The sequence below is a fragment of the Mastomys coucha genome, unplaced genomic scaffold (genome assembly GCF_008632895.1).
Source record: "Mastomys coucha isolate ucsf_1 unplaced genomic scaffold, UCSF_Mcou_1 pScaffold16, whole genome shotgun sequence".
Classification (NCBI taxonomy): domain Eukaryota; kingdom Metazoa; phylum Chordata; class Mammalia; order Rodentia; family Muridae; genus Mastomys; species Mastomys coucha.
Window position 1 is genome coordinate 71,191,124 of NW_022196898.1, and position 18,498 is coordinate 71,209,621.

The 18,498-nt window shown below is 41.7% G+C and overlaps 1 protein-coding gene and 1 non-coding gene across 2 annotated transcripts in view; one reads left to right on the forward strand and one right to left on the reverse strand.

The window, feature by feature from the left end:
- Positions 1-6,547, forward strand: part of Prss12 (serine protease 12) — a 60,179-nt gene extending 53,632 nt beyond the window's left edge. The window contains exons 10-11 of the mRNA XM_031375361.1: positions 5,034-5,314; positions 5,991-6,547. Coding sequence (XP_031231221.1) covers positions 5,034-5,314; positions 5,991-6,298 — 589 coding nt within the window. The 3' untranslated portion in view covers positions 6,299-6,547. The remainder of the gene's footprint in view (positions 1-5,033; positions 5,315-5,990) is intronic.
- A 981-nt stretch (positions 6,548-7,528) lies between these two features.
- On the reverse strand, positions 7,529-7,658 carry LOC116094544. Its single transcript, XR_004120185.1, has one exon. It is a non-coding gene; the product is annotated as a small nucleolar RNA SNORA24 (small nucleolar RNA).
- Positions 7,659-18,498: the final 10,840 nt, after the last annotated feature.

Consider the following 18,498-nt stretch of genomic DNA (forward strand, 5'->3'; position numbering starts at 1 on the left):
ATATGGAGATGTTGGAAAATATGTTAGCCTGCTGTAAGGCCTGCTTGGATGAGACCTGGGTTTCCCATTTGATTGGGTTCCCCACCTCCTCTCCTTTCTTCCAGCACTGAGCCTCTGTATATGTAGATATGCACACACACTGTTCTTGCAGTGATGATATGGACCAGAGTTTTAGAGCAGCCATGTGTCAATGAAGAGACTCCGTGGTATGTCTTATCTTTACAAAGTCATTACTGTTTTGTACCAGAACAGTCTAGAAGAGATTGCCTAGCCCAGATGAAACCAAAATGTCTTTAACTATTCAGTCTGCTAATTTCAGACACAGTATCTTTATGGGTTTTATGGGTACTTTACCGAAGAGCTGGTAGAATTCTAGAAACCCAACTCTCTGGGCCTCTCATACATTGTGACATGTCCAAGAAGCATGACAAGGTGAGCTTACAGCTTGGGAACCACTACTTAAAGCTTTTCTATCTCCTCTTTTACCTTCTCCTTTGTTGTTGCTGGTTCTTTTGTCTGGTCTGGAACTCACCAGTGCTAGGATTAAAGGTGCCCTAGCCCACCTTCCTCTTTCCACACTTTTTTTTTTTAATGTTAAAACAATGACATTTTGGGATGTGGGTATGCTACTAGCAATTTGAAGTGGAAGCTTAAGTAAATAAAGTTTTTAAAAATTTCTTTTGAGTTAGTCCTTCATGGTATAAATTAGTTGCTTTTGCTATTTCTTAATCTAAATCATTACTACAAAGTACTATGAAATGACCTTGTGTCTACAATGGCACAGGAATACAACTGAGAGAAAAGTTTCTGAATCTTTTAAGTCCCCTTAACTGCCCATCCTGTTAACAACACAGTTTTGGAATATTGAATTCGAATGAAACAAGGACTCTCTTATTTCTGCAAGTTACTTCAAACTTAATATGTGCAAGAATATCATTTAACCTGATTTTATCTTTTGACGTTTTGCCTAGAAATACCACAGCAGCTACAATTGGCAGAGATTGCTGCTCTGCAAAAGGGAAACTCTATAAATACTTATAATTAGAAAGTCTAGTCCCAGAGGTAATGAGAGGTATGTTTAAAAATCAGTGTATCAAATGCTTAACATGCACTCTCTTATGACTTCCTCTACAATAGAGTTCTGAAGAACATGGTCTGTTCTGGGATCCATAGCACTAATTACGCTAAAGGGGATTTCCTACATACATGTTGCATATATGTCAGGGACAGTGCAGGTCTCAGTAAGTTGACTTCTTCTGTAGCAACTGTGAGCATTTACATAGGCAGGTTCCTTAGAGGACTTTCTGAGTTTAGTACAGACAGCAGAGCAAAGGCCGACTCCAGTGTTAGCTGATGTGGGCAGGCTGATCTAAAACATTGCTTTCTCGGAGAGATGATGCTCTTTAGAGAATAAACATACATGTTCTCTGCACACGGCCCCCAAACCTAAACTAGTTCTTCACTTTTTAATTCTAGTATTTTGTTGTTGTTATTGTTCATCTTAATGACAAAATACCAGAGGAATTTGGATTATTGCCATTACATTTCCTGAGCTGTCTGGTCTCAGACCCTCTCTTACACAAACTTGTATGGGATTTCATCCAATTATCATTTGTGGGGAGTTGAAGGAATTTCAACAAACAATGACATGTTAGCCAAAATGTAAATTGTTTGCTTTAGAAACATTTTTCTATACACCATCTATCAATATAACACAAATTCAGCTAAGCCAGGAAGATGAGAAGACCCCTGACTATAGTAGACAAACACTTGGTTAGACAACTAGTCAATATTTTTATTAGTTGTTCTTCAAATCTCAAGCATAATAGTCAATTTTAAGAATAACTAGAGTTCGGGTTGGGGAGATCACTCAGTCTAATAAGAGATAAAACAATTGCCTCATAAGCATAAAGACCTGAGTTCAAGTCCCCAGGATCCATAAAAAGCATGCTTGTAATCCCAAGGATGGAGAGATACTAGGCAGATTACAGAAGCTGACTAATCAGCTAGCTAGCAAAGTCCCAGAGTTTTGCATTTTGCTGATGGCTAGTGTGGTGGTTTGAATAGGAATGGCCCATAGTCTCAGGTGTTTGAATGCTTGGCCCATAAGGAATGGCACTATTAGGAGGTGTGGCCTTGCTGAAGTAGGTGTGGCCTTGTTGGAGTAGGTGTTGTGTTAACAACTTACTCGTCAGCATAGTTATCACCAACAAATCTGACAACAGATGCTAGAGAGGATGTAAAGATAAAGGAACCCATATTTATTGTTGGCTGGGGGTGTAAATTAATATGGTCATTGTGGAAATCAGTTTGGAGATTTCTAAAAAAATTAAAGATAGAACTACCATATGTCCCAACTATCTCACTCCTGGACATATAGCCAGATAACTTCATATAGTCCTACCCCCAGGTTTATTGCTGCTTTATTTACTATAGAAAAAAAACTGTAATGAATCTAGTTATAGATATCAACAGATGAATGATGAAAACTTAGAATATATATATATATATATTATATACATACACATAAGCACACACACACATATATATGTATATACTATTCAGCTGTATAGAAAATGAAGTTAAAATTTGCTGGAAAATGGTCTTAGAATACATACTAAGCATGATCACATATTTCAGAAAAAAACAAAACCAAACCCTGCATGCTTTCCCTCACGTGCAGAATTTAGCCAATAACATAGGCATATATGTAAACAGACATACATGTGGGTGAGTATAATATGCAGAAAGGACCACACAGATGGCTAGATATTAGGGGATGGGGAAGGGCTGCACGGACATGATGGCCTACTGTTCTTTTATTCTAATTGTTATGGGTTTTTATTTTTGATGATAAATACACAAGTACATATTTGATACTGTAAGTAAGTGTAAGGAAAGTCCAGTGTGAGGCTCCACAGCTTCAGAATTGTTAATCAAATCATTGAGATGTATAATTAACTTTGAGTCTCATTAATTTTGATGTGTGCTTTTTCTTTCTTTTTTTCTTTTTTTGAGATAGGGTCTATGTAGTCCTGGCTGTCCTGGAACTAGCTCTGTAGATCAGGCCTCAAACTCTGCCTGTGTGCCACCAACATTGGCCCTGGTGTGTAGGGTTTTTTTTTGTTTTTTTTTTTTTTTAATAGTTTAGAAATTTAAAGATACATTTATTGTAAAGTATAAATTTTACATTTTGAAATAAATCTGAAAAGCATACTCTCTTGGCATAAGAGGAAAAAACCCCTCCCTGAACACTATATATCCCTATCTATCTATCTATCTATCTATCTATAGTGATTTAACTTGAAAATGGGGAGTTGTCAGGAACCACAGGAAAGGGATATATCAGCCAATAGTTGGTGGCTGCATAATTATACAAGATGGTCAGTGCTACTAGAGGGTTCAAACCTCTTCTAACACAGGAGTAATGAGGAGGGTTGAGGATATATTTTAATAAGGCAGTCAGTAGTTAGATCCGGACTCTAGGAGATTTCTACTAGTAAACTATTGGATATAAATGATTTAAACTCACAATCAAGTGGATGTTTTGGGAACAGTGGGACTTTCATGTTTGTTATGGAAAAAATGAATAAGGGAGGTTTTAAAAAATTAATCAATTATTTACTTTACATCCCGATGGTAGTTTCCCTCCCTCCTCTCCTCCCACTATCCCTTCACTCCATCTACCCCTCCTCCTCTTCTCAGAAAAGGGGAGGAGGGATTAACATTAAAATAAATTAACATTAAACGCTGCTCCCCAGCAGTCAGAAGCCAGCATGAAGTATGCTGTGGATGGTTGATAAAAGGCAGGGTTAGCATTTGGCAGGCAAAAAGACTGTTCTGAAAGACAGTGATTGTGTGTGTGGTGCACACTTGCCTGAATATCAGCTATGGGGCATAGGTGGAGACAGAGCGCTGGTGCAAGTCTGAGCCTACACATAGTAAACTGCCTGCTAGCCTTGGCTACAGAATGAGATCCTGTCCTAAAATAACAGTACAAAATAAAATAAAATGCTGATCAACTTTGAAAGGTGTTGAAGATGTTCTGAGATCACTTAAGACTTTGTTCTTTATGTAAAAATAAGAGCATATCCATCCCATCAGTATGCAAACTAGCTTTCATCTTTAGTAAGTGGCAAATGTATATGCACATCAAAGAATTAATACAAATTTAAACCAACTTAAAACTACCACTAAATGCTTGATTTTATATTATTGCATACCCGGGAGGCATGTACAGCGCTGGTTTAAGTGGAGGTCAGGGCCAGTGAACAAGCAGCTGTAACCTTCTGAGGAAGAAGTAACCAGGTGGGCTGGCTAGTGGATTCTGGGCTCAGAAGTCTTACTTGAGGACCTAGGCCACCTCTGGAATATCTGTTAATTGTATAAGGCAGTTAAATAGTAAACTAATGTTTAAGACTGATGAAGTGTGCAAAAAAAAAAAAAAAAGGTGAACGTACAAGAGATTAAGTAAGACTAGGCGGTTGCAAAGAAAGGTGGGTTGAAACATAAACATGAGGGGTCAAAGTGGGTTTCACGGAGGTGAGATCTAAGTAACAGTGAGCACATGCTGACATAGTTTGCTTAGTTAACTCACAGTGGGTAATAACTGAGGCTTCTTTCTAGGGATAAGATGGGCTGCACTAGCTCAAGGACAGAGGAGGGAGCCATGTTTATGACTCCATGCAGCAAAATGAACACAGCAAATTAGGACAGTGATGGTGTGCTATATTATGTTCCTGCTTGGTAAGGACTGCCATGCTGATGCTTGGTCCGTAATTCTCACTCACTTTCCACATTTACTGTCTCAGAAAATGGTAATCTAGACACACAGTGAAATCAGACTCGAGAACACTAGGCTTCCAGGAGGGGACAGTGAGCTTGAGGGAAAAGAAATGGTAAGATGACTAAGTTTGCAAAAGGACAGGATCTGAAACAAGATTGATTTATTATAGTTTAACATTCCTAGCTGTCTGTCAATCATCGATTTTCAATACCGGAAAAAAGCCTCACATTTGGCTCTCTCCCTTCAGGTACGGTAACAACTCGAGGAGCTATGCAGTTCGAGTTGGGGATTATCATACTTTGGTACCAGAGGAGTTTGAACAAGAAATAGGGGTTCAACAGATTGTGATTCACAGGAACTATAGGCCAGACAGCAGCGACTATGACATTGCCCTGGTTAGACTGCAAGGCCCAGGGGAGCAATGTGCCAGACTAAGCACCCACGTTTTGCCAGCCTGTTTACCTCTTTGGAGAGAGAGGCCACAGAAAACAGCCTCCAACTGTCACATAACAGGATGGGGAGACACAGGTAATTATAAAAGCAAAGAAAAAAATCGAAGAAAACTTGATGGCTTCTGGTCTATTCATGTTAGGATGTTCAATAAGACCTTCCATCAGTGGTTCTCCATTGGTGGGTCACCTAAGACCATCGGAAAACACGTATTTATATTATGATTCATAACGGTAGCAAAGTTAATTATGAAGTAGCAACAAAAATAATTTTATGGTTGGGGGTCACCATCACATGAGGAATTTTATCAGACTGCAGCATTAGGATTGAGAATCACTGCCTTAAGTGGGCTCAAGCTTAGATGCTTGAAGTCTGCCAAGTGTGAATAGTATACACACAGCCTAGATTCACATCCTGGTCTGTTGTTTCCTACACTGTGGTTCCAATTCCTAATTTTAGCACAAGCTGATGGAATTCAATTGCCAGGAATCCTATGCTTTTCCACAAACGACCTACCAAGAAGCAGACTATATGAATGCCACTTGGTATTCAAGTCTGTATATGAAATTGTATGCAGTTTTAATTCTGAAACATCCTCATGTAATACATCCTTATGCTACACAGCCACCCTAGCTACTTCTAAAAGCACCAGCCATTTTGAAAGGCCTTCAGTGCTTCAGTATTGTAAGATTACTAAACTGCTGAATGTGACCATTAGCTGAATCCCACTAACTTTAACCTTTGGTCTGAGCAGGTCGTGCCTATTCAAGAACTCTACAACAAGCAGCTGTGCCTTTGTTACCCAAGAGGTTCTGTAAAGAGCGTTACAAGGGACTATTTACTGGGAGAATGCTCTGTGCTGGAAACCTCCAAGAAGACAACCGTGTGGACAGCTGCCAGGGAGACAGTGGAGGACCACTTATGTGTGAAAAGCCTGATGAAACCTGGGTTGTGTATGGGGTGACTTCCTGGGGGTATGGATGTGGAATCAAAGACACTCCTGGAGTTTATACCCGAGTCCCAGCCTTTGTACCTTGGATAAAAAGTGTCACCAGTCTGTAATTTATGGAAAGCTCAAGAAATAGTAAAGGAACAGACAGGAAGCAGTCTCCATACTTGGCACCATGCCAGAAATGACAAGCCTGAGATTCCTTTGAATTTGAGAACCCAGCAGTCTGGGGGCACCAGTACTGATTTTTATCATCCTTGCCAATTATAGCCAATCTGTCTTACAATTGTAATTTTTAAATTCATAAAATTTTGACTAGGAACCTTGATTAGGTGCCCACAATTTAACCTTTTTGATCTCACCCACACCGACTGGCACATTTTCTTAAGTTCAAATCTCACCCCCCCCCCAAGTTTGAAACCTGTTATCTCAATAGCACTTGTTAAATGAAACCAATAATCAGTAAGGGATAAACCTGCAAGCCGATGCTGCTTTACCTAACTCTCAACTTGTAAGTACTTCATTAAGCAAGGGCTAAGAACTATCAAAATCATTTCCCTATTACACTAGGCAGATGTCAAACTTGAATTTTGCCTTCTGAACCATGGACAGTATGCCATCTACTGGCACCTTTCAGCAAGTTCTCAGAATTCTTAAGACTAATCTTAACAATCTTAGAGTAAAAAACTTTCCTTATGTACCAGAAAGCGTAACACATGAAATGGCAAGCAGTAAGTGGTCACACAATTTACTGACCACTCGTGAAACCACGACCTTACAGCAGCCCTTTTCAAATGGCAACGAGGGCCAAGAGGAGAGATGTCTGGCGGGAATCTGGATCCCAAGAATCTATGCCCTATCTCCCTGGTTTCCAGCTTCCCTAAGATTATGAAAAATATCGATGTGTCCATTGCACCTTTGCATTATAATCCACACAACTTCCAGAAACAGGAAACAGTCTTATTACACACCAAAAATCTTTTATTTAATATAAAATACTCTTTTTCAAAATTTAGATGCGAAGATTTCCTGTAGAAATCTCGTGACCAGAAGATCTCAAGTCACTACAGTACCTGCAGGAGGAAAAAAAAAACTCATTACAGAATGTCTCTGACTTCAACAGGCTGTTCACTTATGTTACTTAAGTGAAAACTGCACCCAACAGTAAAGGCCTACTCACTACCCAGAGCCGCGAAAATACTCCTAAGACGAATCTTACCTGAACACGGCTTCCACTGTCCAACAGCAGCGAGTCCAGCTGTTACCTAGGAACATTTCAACACCAGTTTAGGAAATTAAGTCCAGTTTCGTCGCGTCATGAATTCTTTTAACAGTCTTAGGATGAATGTCACTTGCTCAAGTCAGAATCTGGTCCCAATGAAATGGTGACAGCTTTGCCAATAACAAGAACATACTCTTCCATGGCTAGGAAGGGAGACTGCCACAGGCGGCAGGTCCCAAAGATACATGGAGTTTCACGACCCAAACACCGAGTTAAAATCCCACAGGTGTCACTCACCGTGGGACCCAGTGGTGGCGAACTTGGCGTGGCGCCGCCTAACACAGGATCCGTCTTACATGGCGACCGGCGCGCTAGCCATCCCCACTCTTGCAGAGCTGACGGCCTACGGCCAGCACCATGACGGCCTTGTGTCTCTCTCATCTTGGACGCTCACAAACAAGGCCCCCCCCCTCCCTCCCCAAAAATATCATTTCCACAACGCACCTTACAGAGCCGCAACCGGACCGCAGCCAAAGGGACTCCCGAACGGTGCGCGCACGCTTTTATAGGCCGCGTGACGCTCTCCCAAGAGCCTGCGCGCGAGAGGCGGGACTTCCCCGCCCTTTCCGGATCTCTCCCGCGCCTAGTCACTTTGATTGGTGTAGGCGGCCGGGATTCGATGCATGCGTCACAGGAACGGGGCGGGCTGGGGCGGCGGGCGGGGAAAAGCCGATCGTTAACCACAATTCTCCTCGCGTTGTCGGAAGTCTGGTCGCTGACGCTCTGCCCGTACGCGTGTGGTAGTGCTGCTAGGGCTGCGCGGACATTTCCTCTTCCTGGCTGCGTTCTTTTCCGGTACCCAAAGTCTAACGTCCCTGCGTTGCAGCCTCCCCTCGCATCACTTCCACTGGCGCCGGCCCTTTGTCTGTCCCCGAGAGCTGTTCGCGGCTCCTCTGCCCTCATCCGGGTTGATGTTTCCGCTTGCGCCTCTCAGCTCGCCCTTTTGATCTGATCTCACTTACTTTTGTCTGACACAGCGCGCCGAAAGGCTCCTCGAACCCAGAGAACGGGAAGACTGAGCAGCGCGAGCATCTGTGGCTCTCCCGGCCCTCGTCTTGTCCGGAAGGAGGGGATGCATGTCTCACTCTCGGGTGCAGCCCGCTCAGACAGAATAGAGGGTCCTGGGGAAGCCTTTGATGATGGAGCGTTGAGGCGGCAGTTGCTGTCATTCATGGAGAATGTTAAGCTGTGAGGGAGATGGGTTGCGTTTGCGCACAGGGTCCCAGCAGGCTTGGAAGGGTGCAGTCAGAGCCACACGGGGCTGGAGTCCGGTTGAACCAATTTACTGAAGACAGCGTTTGCATTTGAAGCACCTAGAGGTGTTCGGAAAGCTCAGCACGATCACCCAGTATCTCATTTTACTTAACATATGAGGAATGAATTGAAGGAACTAGTTAATAAAAGGGCTTAAGTAACCAACCACCGCGCGTTGCCCAAACACTTAGTTTACATTCTAGATGATCCTCTGAGGGTGTCCTAAAGAACACTCCATGTTAGTCCTCCTGAGCTGCGAAGTCCGAGAGTTTTCCTTCTCTGGCCAGTAGATGGTAGCCTGCATCTTCCCGTGGGTTTTTCTTTTGTACCTGTCTGCACCTGTCAGGTTTTTTGTTTTGTTTTGTTTTTTCGAGACAAGGTTTCTCTGTGTATCCCTGGCTGTCCTGGAACTCACTCTGTAGACCAGGCTGGCCTCGAACTCAGAAATCCGCCTGCCTCTGCCTCCCAAGTGCTGGGATTAAAGGCGTGGGCCACCACCGCCCAGCACTGTCAGGTTTTTATGAGTTTACTAACCTCTTTCCAAATGCTGCCATGATCAGAGAGTAGGTCTTAAGATTTCAACATAAGTTTTGGGAGCACGTCGTGTCTTACTGTAAATTTTTAATGAAACAGACATTAACCATTGGGTTAGGTAGCTGGAATGGAATAGAGTTTATGTCTTCGAATGTTTCTGTCTTTTTGACTAAACTTGCTTTGTCTGAAACAGAACTTTTGAAGCCCGCCTTTTGTCACTTCCTTCTTCCGTTTGTGTTCTTTTCTCCCCTTGTTGCCCTCCCCCACATCTCTTATCATATGTGGAAGTTCTTTTTTGTTTTTAGTGTTTTGGTCAAGTATTGTTATGAAAACTTTCATCCCTACACGTGAATTTGATGCTTCGACATATATAGTAGTATTTGCATTTTCTTCTGGTGAAGTGCCTGGCAGAGCGCTTGAGGTCACTGGCAAAGAGCTTTGAAGTGCACAGTGTCTATTTCTGATACTGAAAAAGATTTGTTTTTAGAGTTTGGGATGTTACTTCATTTGTGAGTGCCTACCTAGCAGCACAAAGCCCTGTGACCAGCCCCTAGCAACGCATACAGTGGGCATGGTGGCACTTGCCTGTAACCCCAGCACTAGAGACTTTCAGATTAGAGTCTTCCTTGGCTACCTAGTAAGTTTATGGACAATTTAGGATACATGATACCCTATCTCAAAAACACTTTTTTTTTTTTAAGTTTAAAACATCTGGGGTAGGAGGCTGGCAATGTAGCTTAGTGATGGAGTGTTTGTCTGATAATCACAAGGCCCTGTATACAATCTCCAGCACCACAGGGAAACAAGCAACAACAGCAAAAGTAATTTTCTCCAGAAGGTGGACTCTAGTCCTTCTCCTGAATTAAGTACTAATTTCATCTTGGGCTGTGTTTCGTGACTTGATTTGAAGGTACAGGGTAAAGAAGGGAGGATACCCTAGTCTGGTTTCTGTTGCTGTGAAACAACATCATCAAATGCGTCTTGGAGAGGGAAGGCTTTGGACATCATAGTTCATCAGTGGGGGAAGCTAAGGCAGTAACTCCACCAAACAGGAACCTGGAGGCAGGAACTGAAGCAGAGACTACGGAGGAGTGCTGCTTGTTGGCTTGCTCTTGGCTTACTCAGCCTGCCTTATACAACCCAGGGCTAACCTGCCCAGGCGTGGCATGGCTCACACTGTTCTGGACTTTTCCATATCAATGGATAATCAAGAATATGCCCCACAGTCAAGCCAACAGGCCAACACAAGGGAGGCATTATCTCAAGGTTCCCTCTGCTTAGACGCCTGAGTTTGTGTTGACCTGCCGGGCAGGCTCTCTGCAGACAGAGCCAGGGGAGAGGGAGAGAACCAGGTCCAGCTGAGCCTGGGGGCTGAACAGGATGGTCTCCTGTCTCAGGAGAATAACCACACTGAGCCAGGAGTCTGTCAAAGCAGGAACTCGTTTTTATGTATCAATCCTTTCTTTATAAAGGGCTGAGAGAGGAGGCGGAGTTTTCTGTTGAGGTGAGATGACATAGGGGGAGGGGTAAGTTGATGAAGAGTTTGGGGTGACTGACGGAGCCAACAAAGTTACTCTATGTCAGCAGGATCTAGGCAAAGGCAGGCTTAAGCAGGTTGTGTTGAGTCACTCCAGTACGGAAATGAGTGAGACAGTTTACAAAACTTGAGCCAGTCTCAGGTTTGTCCTCAAGGCCCAAACCAGGGCCGAGTAGAGCCCAACATTGATCCAAATAAGCAGCACAGAGGAGACTGTATAAAGTAATGGTGCTGGAAAGTAATAGACACTGCCTGTTTGAGTGATAGGAATCACGTGAAAATAAAAAGAAGTATGGATGATAGGTCATTGAACATGGTGAGCACGCTGATACAGTAGGGTGAAAATAAGATGTTTCTTTGTGGTCCTGGGCCTCAAAGTCCACATCATATTCTGACCATGAGGAAAAAGAAATCAGATGAAACCGTGGTTATCTAATTCCTTTAGGTTAGCAATTAGAGAAAATTTGCCCTGTGTCATTTTTGCAATTTTTTTTCTGTAAGTCTGCAATTTCAGAATTGAAGTTGAACATAAAAGCAGTCATTTTACGGTCTATCATGTTGCGTTTAAGGCAAGTGCTACTTTAGTGACTCTACTCTGATTTGAGACAGAGATGACATTTTAATCAGTGGAGATTTGAGTTTAAATCCAATGAATTTCTTCACCACCAGGCCGAGGCTTGGAGTCTTAGAATCCACTTAGAGACTGTGGGAGTAGAAGAACTGGAAATTGCTTGTAATGATTTTTAATTTTTTTTCCCATTTACGGAGGGTGAAGTAAAAGGAGCACTTGCACTGAGTGAGTGTGCTGGGCTTATTGCCATTCTGCATTGGGATGGACTGAAGGTTTCAGCGTAGAGAATACCCATTCTAGCTGCCAGGCTCCTTCCGGGTCCCCTTTGGATTTTAGTGGGGGAGACTGGTAATACTTGGAAAGTCATAATTAGTGTTTGGTTATCCATCTCTTAAATGAAGGCTGACTTCCATGGGAGAGACCATAGTCAGAAAGTAGCCTGAAGCTTGATTTCATATGAATGAACACTACTGAAATTAAGATTGAACCTAAGCATTCCATCACTGTGATCTTATAATGGAATCCTACTGCACAGAATATTATTGTTATTTTAATGTGCGGAAGACAGGAGACGAGAGTTCTCAGTCTATAACACACACACGCACACACACACAATTCCAGTTTAGAAAGCCTTTTTTTTTTTCCTACTAGATTCCAGCAAATATTGGTTCTGAAAATAAAGTAATACAGTGAAAAACAGAGCTCTGGGAATGTAGAAATAAAGTTTCACAGTAAAATAAGGGGGAGCTCTTGTAAGCAGCAAGCAGTGTGGAAACAAAGTGTTACAGTAGCGAGCAGCAGCTTCATCCATTTGGCTAAGTGTTTTCTGAGAAGCCCTAAGAAGCTGTGTTCCAGAGATTGCCAAGGGCATGCTGTAAAAACAGAGTTTTGATGGTCATAATGTTGAGACAGAATGACCAGGCCATTCTGACTAAGCTAAGTAAAGCCAAAACAAAAAATAACTGGTGGTCTCAATGACGACGTGATGGTCTACGAAAACAAGGTTAGCAATTCTCGAAAGAATCCCCCAACCCTTCCTGTGGTGAATTTCGAAAAAGACCACAAACTGTCACCCTGACCTTGCTGACGAAAATCCCCTCTACCACCAATTTACTCAGCCCCTTCCCAGGCTCTTTTCAAGGCTAGGTGCAGAGCTGTATAGGGAAGTTGGCTGACTAAGCCAAGAACAGTCCCCTGAGCAAGCCAACCAATGCCTGATGAGATCCTTTGTCCTGGGTTCCACCAACCAGAGTAAGCCAGCTAGCCTTGCTGTAGAAATCTGCCCTCTGTAAAGTATAAAAGATGTGTGCTTTCTGAGTTCGGGATTCCCCCCACCCCCTTGAGGGTGGGCAACCCCATGTACGTGGATCAATAAACCTCATGTTATTGCAACGATCTATTGTCAATCTGTGTTCTCTGGGTTGAGCCAAGTTTACTACACAAATAACTCTTTGCCTGGGTAGACATTTCTTAGCACCAATACAAAGGCAATAAGTGCATGGGGAAAGTGCTCAGCGTCGTCAGTGATGAAGAACTGGGTTTAAAGCCAGTTAGAATGACTATTATAAAAAGAGAAGGCAGTAGCTAGTGCTAGGAGCTGCAAAGGAAGGGCAATCTTAACTCAGTGCAACTGTTACGGAGTCCAGATGTCTATGAAGTTCTGGAGGGGTCTGGGCTGAAGAAGCTAATAAGGAAATATAAGAGAGAGTTGGGTAAGTACTGAGCATGCCTCACAGTAGTCCAAATGCAGTTTACAGGGACGGACTTTAAGAGGGGATTGAGACTCAACTTGGGTGGGGAGAAAAGCCAGTGAAATGTTGGATCCTGAAAAAGGAAAGTTTTCAAAGAGGAGAGCAAACCAGTGTTAATGGTACACACAATATGACGGCTGAGGAGTGACCATTTGAGTTAGTCACACACAGGCTATTTGGGTTCTTTTAAAGAACAGTTGCAGGGACAATAATTTGGAAAATCTGGAGAAGGTACACTATAGAGTAGAAGAGAAATGGGGCTATACCTGGAGATGCAGGTGAGATCAAGCTCATGGAGTCTGAGAGCAACGAAGGCTGGGTATGTGGTGCTATGGTGGAGATGGAGAGCTGACAGTGCTGGAAAGCGTCGACGAGCTAGAGCTAGTACACAAAGGCTAGGGTTAGCCTCAGGTAGTGTTCTTTACCTGTGGGTCTTGATAGGGCTGGCACATCAGAAATCCTGTATATCAGATAATTACATTATTCATGATTCATAACAGTAGCAAAATTACAGTTATGAAGTAGCAACAAAAATAATTTTATTTTTGGGGGTCACCACATGACGAACTGTATTAAAGGGCCGTAGCATTAGGACAGTTGGGAAGCCTTGCTCTAATGTAACAGCTGAGAATGCTACAGAAAGCTCATGAATCATGGTGGAAGAAGAGCTGTTAAGACTGTGAGAACCAGGAGGAGGAGGCGGGACCAGGCAGGAAGCACAGGCCTCAGAAGCTGCAGGGCAGCCAGTGCAGGATCCTTTCTACCTCTGTCTTCACCTAGGAGGAGCTACTGCAGATCCAAAGCCCTCTCTGCCCCTTCCCTGCAAGTGGAGAGCCTGTCTCCAGGGTTTGTTCTGACCCCAGGACTCAGAAGGGATGACTGATCCACAGCCTACTACACACAGGTCTTAACTGAGGAGAGCTGATCTCCCAGAAGTGCTGACACAGGCTTACAGACCCACAGGAGGAATCAAGAGACAGCAAGAACATCTAACACCAGAGATCAACAGATGGCGAACGGCAAACTCAAGAATCTTACCAACAGAACCCAAGACAACTTGGCTTCATCAGAACCTAGTACCCCCACCACAGCAAGTCCTGGATATCCCAAAACACCAGAAAAGCAAAATTTGGATCTAAAATCATATCTCATGATGGTGATAGAGGAATTTAAGAAAGCATGAAATGCAGGAGAAATACAGGAGAAGACAGCTAAACAGGTTCAAGCCCTTAAAGAGGAAACACAAAACCCTCTTAATTACAGGAGAACACAAGTAAACAAGTAGAAGTCCCTAAAGAGGAAACACAAAAATCCCTTAAAGAATTACAGGAAAGCACTACCAAACAGGTGAAGGAACTGAACAAAACCATCCAGGACCTAAAAATGGATGTAGAAACAGTTAAGAAATCACAAAGAGAGACAACTCTGGAGATAGAAATCCTAGGAAAGAAGTTAGAAACCATAGATGCAAGCATCACCAACAGAATACAAGAGATAAAAGAGAGAATATCAGGTGCAGAAGATACCATAGAAAACATTTACACAACAGTCAAAGAAAACACAAAATGCAAAAAGCTCCTAACCCAAAACATCCAGGAAATCCAGGACACAATGAGAAGACCAAACCTAAGGATAATAGGTATAGAAGAGAGTGAAGACCTCTAACTTAAAGGGCCAGTAAATATCTTCAACAAAATTATAGAAGAAAACTTTCCTAACCTAAAGAAAGAGATTCCCATGAACATACAAGAAGCCTATAGAACTCCAAATAGACTGGACCAGAAAGGAAATTCCTCCTTCCACATAATAGTCAAAACATCAAATGCACAAAACAAAGAAAGAATGTTAAAAGCAGTTGAGTATTGAGAGGAAAAAAGGTCAAGTAACATATAAAGGCAAACCTATCAGAATTACACCAGACTTCTCACCAGAGACTATGAAAGCTAGAAGATCCTGGGTTGATGTCATACAGACCTTAAGAGAACACCAATGCCAGCCCAGGCTACTATACCCAGCAAAACTGTCAATTACCATAGATAGAGAAACCAAAGTATTCCATGGCAAAACCAAATTTACACAATATATTTCCACAAATCCAGCCTCAAAGGGTAATAAATGGAAAACTTCAACACAAGGAGGGAAACTACATCTTAGAAAAAGCAAAAACGTAAATTTCCAACAAAATTAAAAGATGGCCATATGCACAGATTTCCAACTCTAACAACAAAAATAAAAGGAAGCAACAATTACCTTTCCTTAATATCTATTAATATCAATGGACTCAATTCCCCAATAAAAAGACAAAGACTATCAGACTGGGTACATAAACAGTACCCAACATTTTGTTGTGTACAGGATACCCACCTGAGTGCCAAAGACAGACACTACCTCAGAATAAAAGGATGGAAAACAATTCTCCAAGCCAATGGTCCCAAGAAAAAAGCTGGAGTAGCCATTCTAATATTGAATAAAATCAACTTTCACCCTAAAGTGATCAAAAAAGATAAGGAGGGACACTTTATATTCATCAAAGGTATCATCTACCAAGAGGAACTTTCAATTCTGAACCTCTATGCTCCAAAGGCCAGGGCATCTACTTTCATACAAGAAACTTTACTAAAGCTCAAAGCACTCATTGCACTGCACACAATAATAGTGGGAGATTTCAACACCCCACTCTCTGCAATGGACAGATCATGGAAACAGAAACTAAACAAAGACAAAGTGATACTATCAGAAGTTATGAAACAGATGGATTTAACAGATATCTACAGAACTTTTTATCCTAAAACAAAAGGATATATCTTCATCACAACACCTCATGGTACCTTCTCCAAAATTAACCATATAATTGGTCACAGATCAGGCCTCAACAGATACAAGAAGATTGAAATAATTCCTTGCATCCTATCAAATCACCATGGACTAAGGCTGCTCCTCAATAACAACATAAACAATAGAATGCCCACATACACGTGGAAGCTCAACAACACTCTATTCAATGATAACTTGGTCAAGGAAGAAAGAAAGAAAGAAATTAAAGACTTTCTAGAGTTTAATGAAAATGAAGCCACAACATACTCAAACATATGGGACACAATGAAAGCAGTCCTAAGAGGAAAACTCATAGCTTTAAGTGCCTACAAAAAGAAACTGGAGAGAGCATATACCAGCAATTTGACAACACATCTGAAAGCTCTAGAACAAAAAGAAGCAAATTCACCCAAGAGGAGTCACAGACAGGAAATAATCAAACTCAGGGCTAAAAGCAACCAAAAAGAACTACACAAAGAATCAACCAAACCAGGAGCTGGTTCTTTGAGAAAATCAACAAAATAGATAAACCCTTAGCCCAACTAACTAGCAGGCACAGAGACAGTATCCTAATTAACATGATCAGAAATGAAAAGGGAGACATAACAACAGACACTGAGGAAATCCCCAAAATCATGACAGCCTACTACAAAAGCCTATACTCAACAAAACTGGAAAACCTGGATGAAATGGACAATTTTCTAGACAGATACCCAGGTACGAAAGTTAAATCAAGATCAGATCAATGATCTAAACAGTCCCATATCTGCTCATGAAATAGAAACAGTCACTAATAGTCTCCCAACCAAAACAAGCCCAGTACCAGATGGGTTTAGTGCAGAGTTTTATCAAACCTTCAAAGAAGCCTAATACCAATACTTCTCAAAATATTCCACAAAACAGAAACGGAAGGTACTCTACCCAATTTGTTCTATGAAAACACAATTACTCTTATACCAAAACCACACAAAGACCTAACAAAGAAAGAAAACTTCAGACCAATTTCCCTTCTGATGCAAAAATACTCAATAAAATTCTTGCAAACCGAATCTAAGAACACATCAAAATGATCATCCATTATTATCAAGTAGGCTTCATCCCAGGGATGCTGGGATGGTTCAATATTCGGAAATCCATCAACGTAATTCACTACATAAACAAACTCAAAGAAAAAAAAACATATGATCATCTCATTAGATGCTGAGAAAGCATTTGACAAAATCCAGCATTCCTTCATGATAAAGTCTTGGAAAGACCAGGAATTCAAGGCCCATACTCAAACATAGTAAAAGCAATATACAGCAAACCAGTAGCCAACATCAAACTAAATGGAGAGAAATTTGAAGCAATCCCACTAAAATTAGGGGCTAGACAAGGCTGCCCATTCTCTCCCTACCTATTCAATATTGTACTTGGAGTCCTAGCCAGAGCAATTAGACAACAAAAGGAGATCAAAGGGATACAAATTGGAAAGGAAGAAGTCAAATTATCACTATTTGCTGATGATATGATAGTATACTTAAGTGACCCCAAAAATTCCACCAGAGAGCTCCTAAACCTGATAAACAACTTCAGCAAAGTAGCTGGATATAAAATTAACTCAAGCAAATCAGAGGCCTTCCTCTACACAAAGGATAAACATACTGAGAAAGAAATTAGGGAAACAACATCCTTCACAATAGTTTCAAATAATATAAAATACCTTGGTGTGAGTCTAACTAAGCAAGTAAAAGATCTGTTTGACAAAACTTCAAGTCTCTGGAGAAGGAAATTGAAGAAGATCTCAGAAGATGGAAAGATCTCCCATGCTCGTGGATTGGCAGGATTAATATAGTAAAAATGGCCATCTTACCTAAAGCAATCTACAGATTCAATGCAATCCCCATCAAAATTCCAACTCAATTCTTCACAGACTTAGAAAGAGAAATTTATAAATTTATCTGGAATAACAAAAAACCCAGTATAGCCAAAACTATCCTCAACAATAAAGGAACCTCTGGTGGAATCACCATCCCAGACCTTAAGCTGTACTACAGAGCAATTGTGATAAAAACTGCATGGTATTGGTACAATAACGGGCAGGAAGATCAATGGAATAGAAATGAAGACCCAGAAACGAACCCACATACCTATGGTCACTTGATCTTTGACAAAGGAGCTAAAACCATCCAGTGGAAAAGACAGCATTTTCAACAAATGGTGCTGGCTCAACTGGTGGTTAGCATTTAGAAGAAGGCAAATCGATCCATTCTTATCTCCTTGGACAAAGCTCAAGTCCAAGTGGATCAGGGACCTCCACATCAAACCAGATACACTCAAACTAATAGAAAAGAAAGTGGGAAAGAGCCTCAATTACATAGGCACAGGGGAAAATTTCCTGAACAGAACACCAATAGCTCATGCTCTAAGATCAAGAATCGACAAATGGGACCTCATAAAATTGCAAAGCTTCTGTAAGGCAAAAGACACTGTCAATAGGACAAAACAGCAATCAACAAATTTGAAAAAGATCTTTACCAATCCTGTATCTGATAGAGGGCTAATATCCAATATATACAAAGAACTCAAGA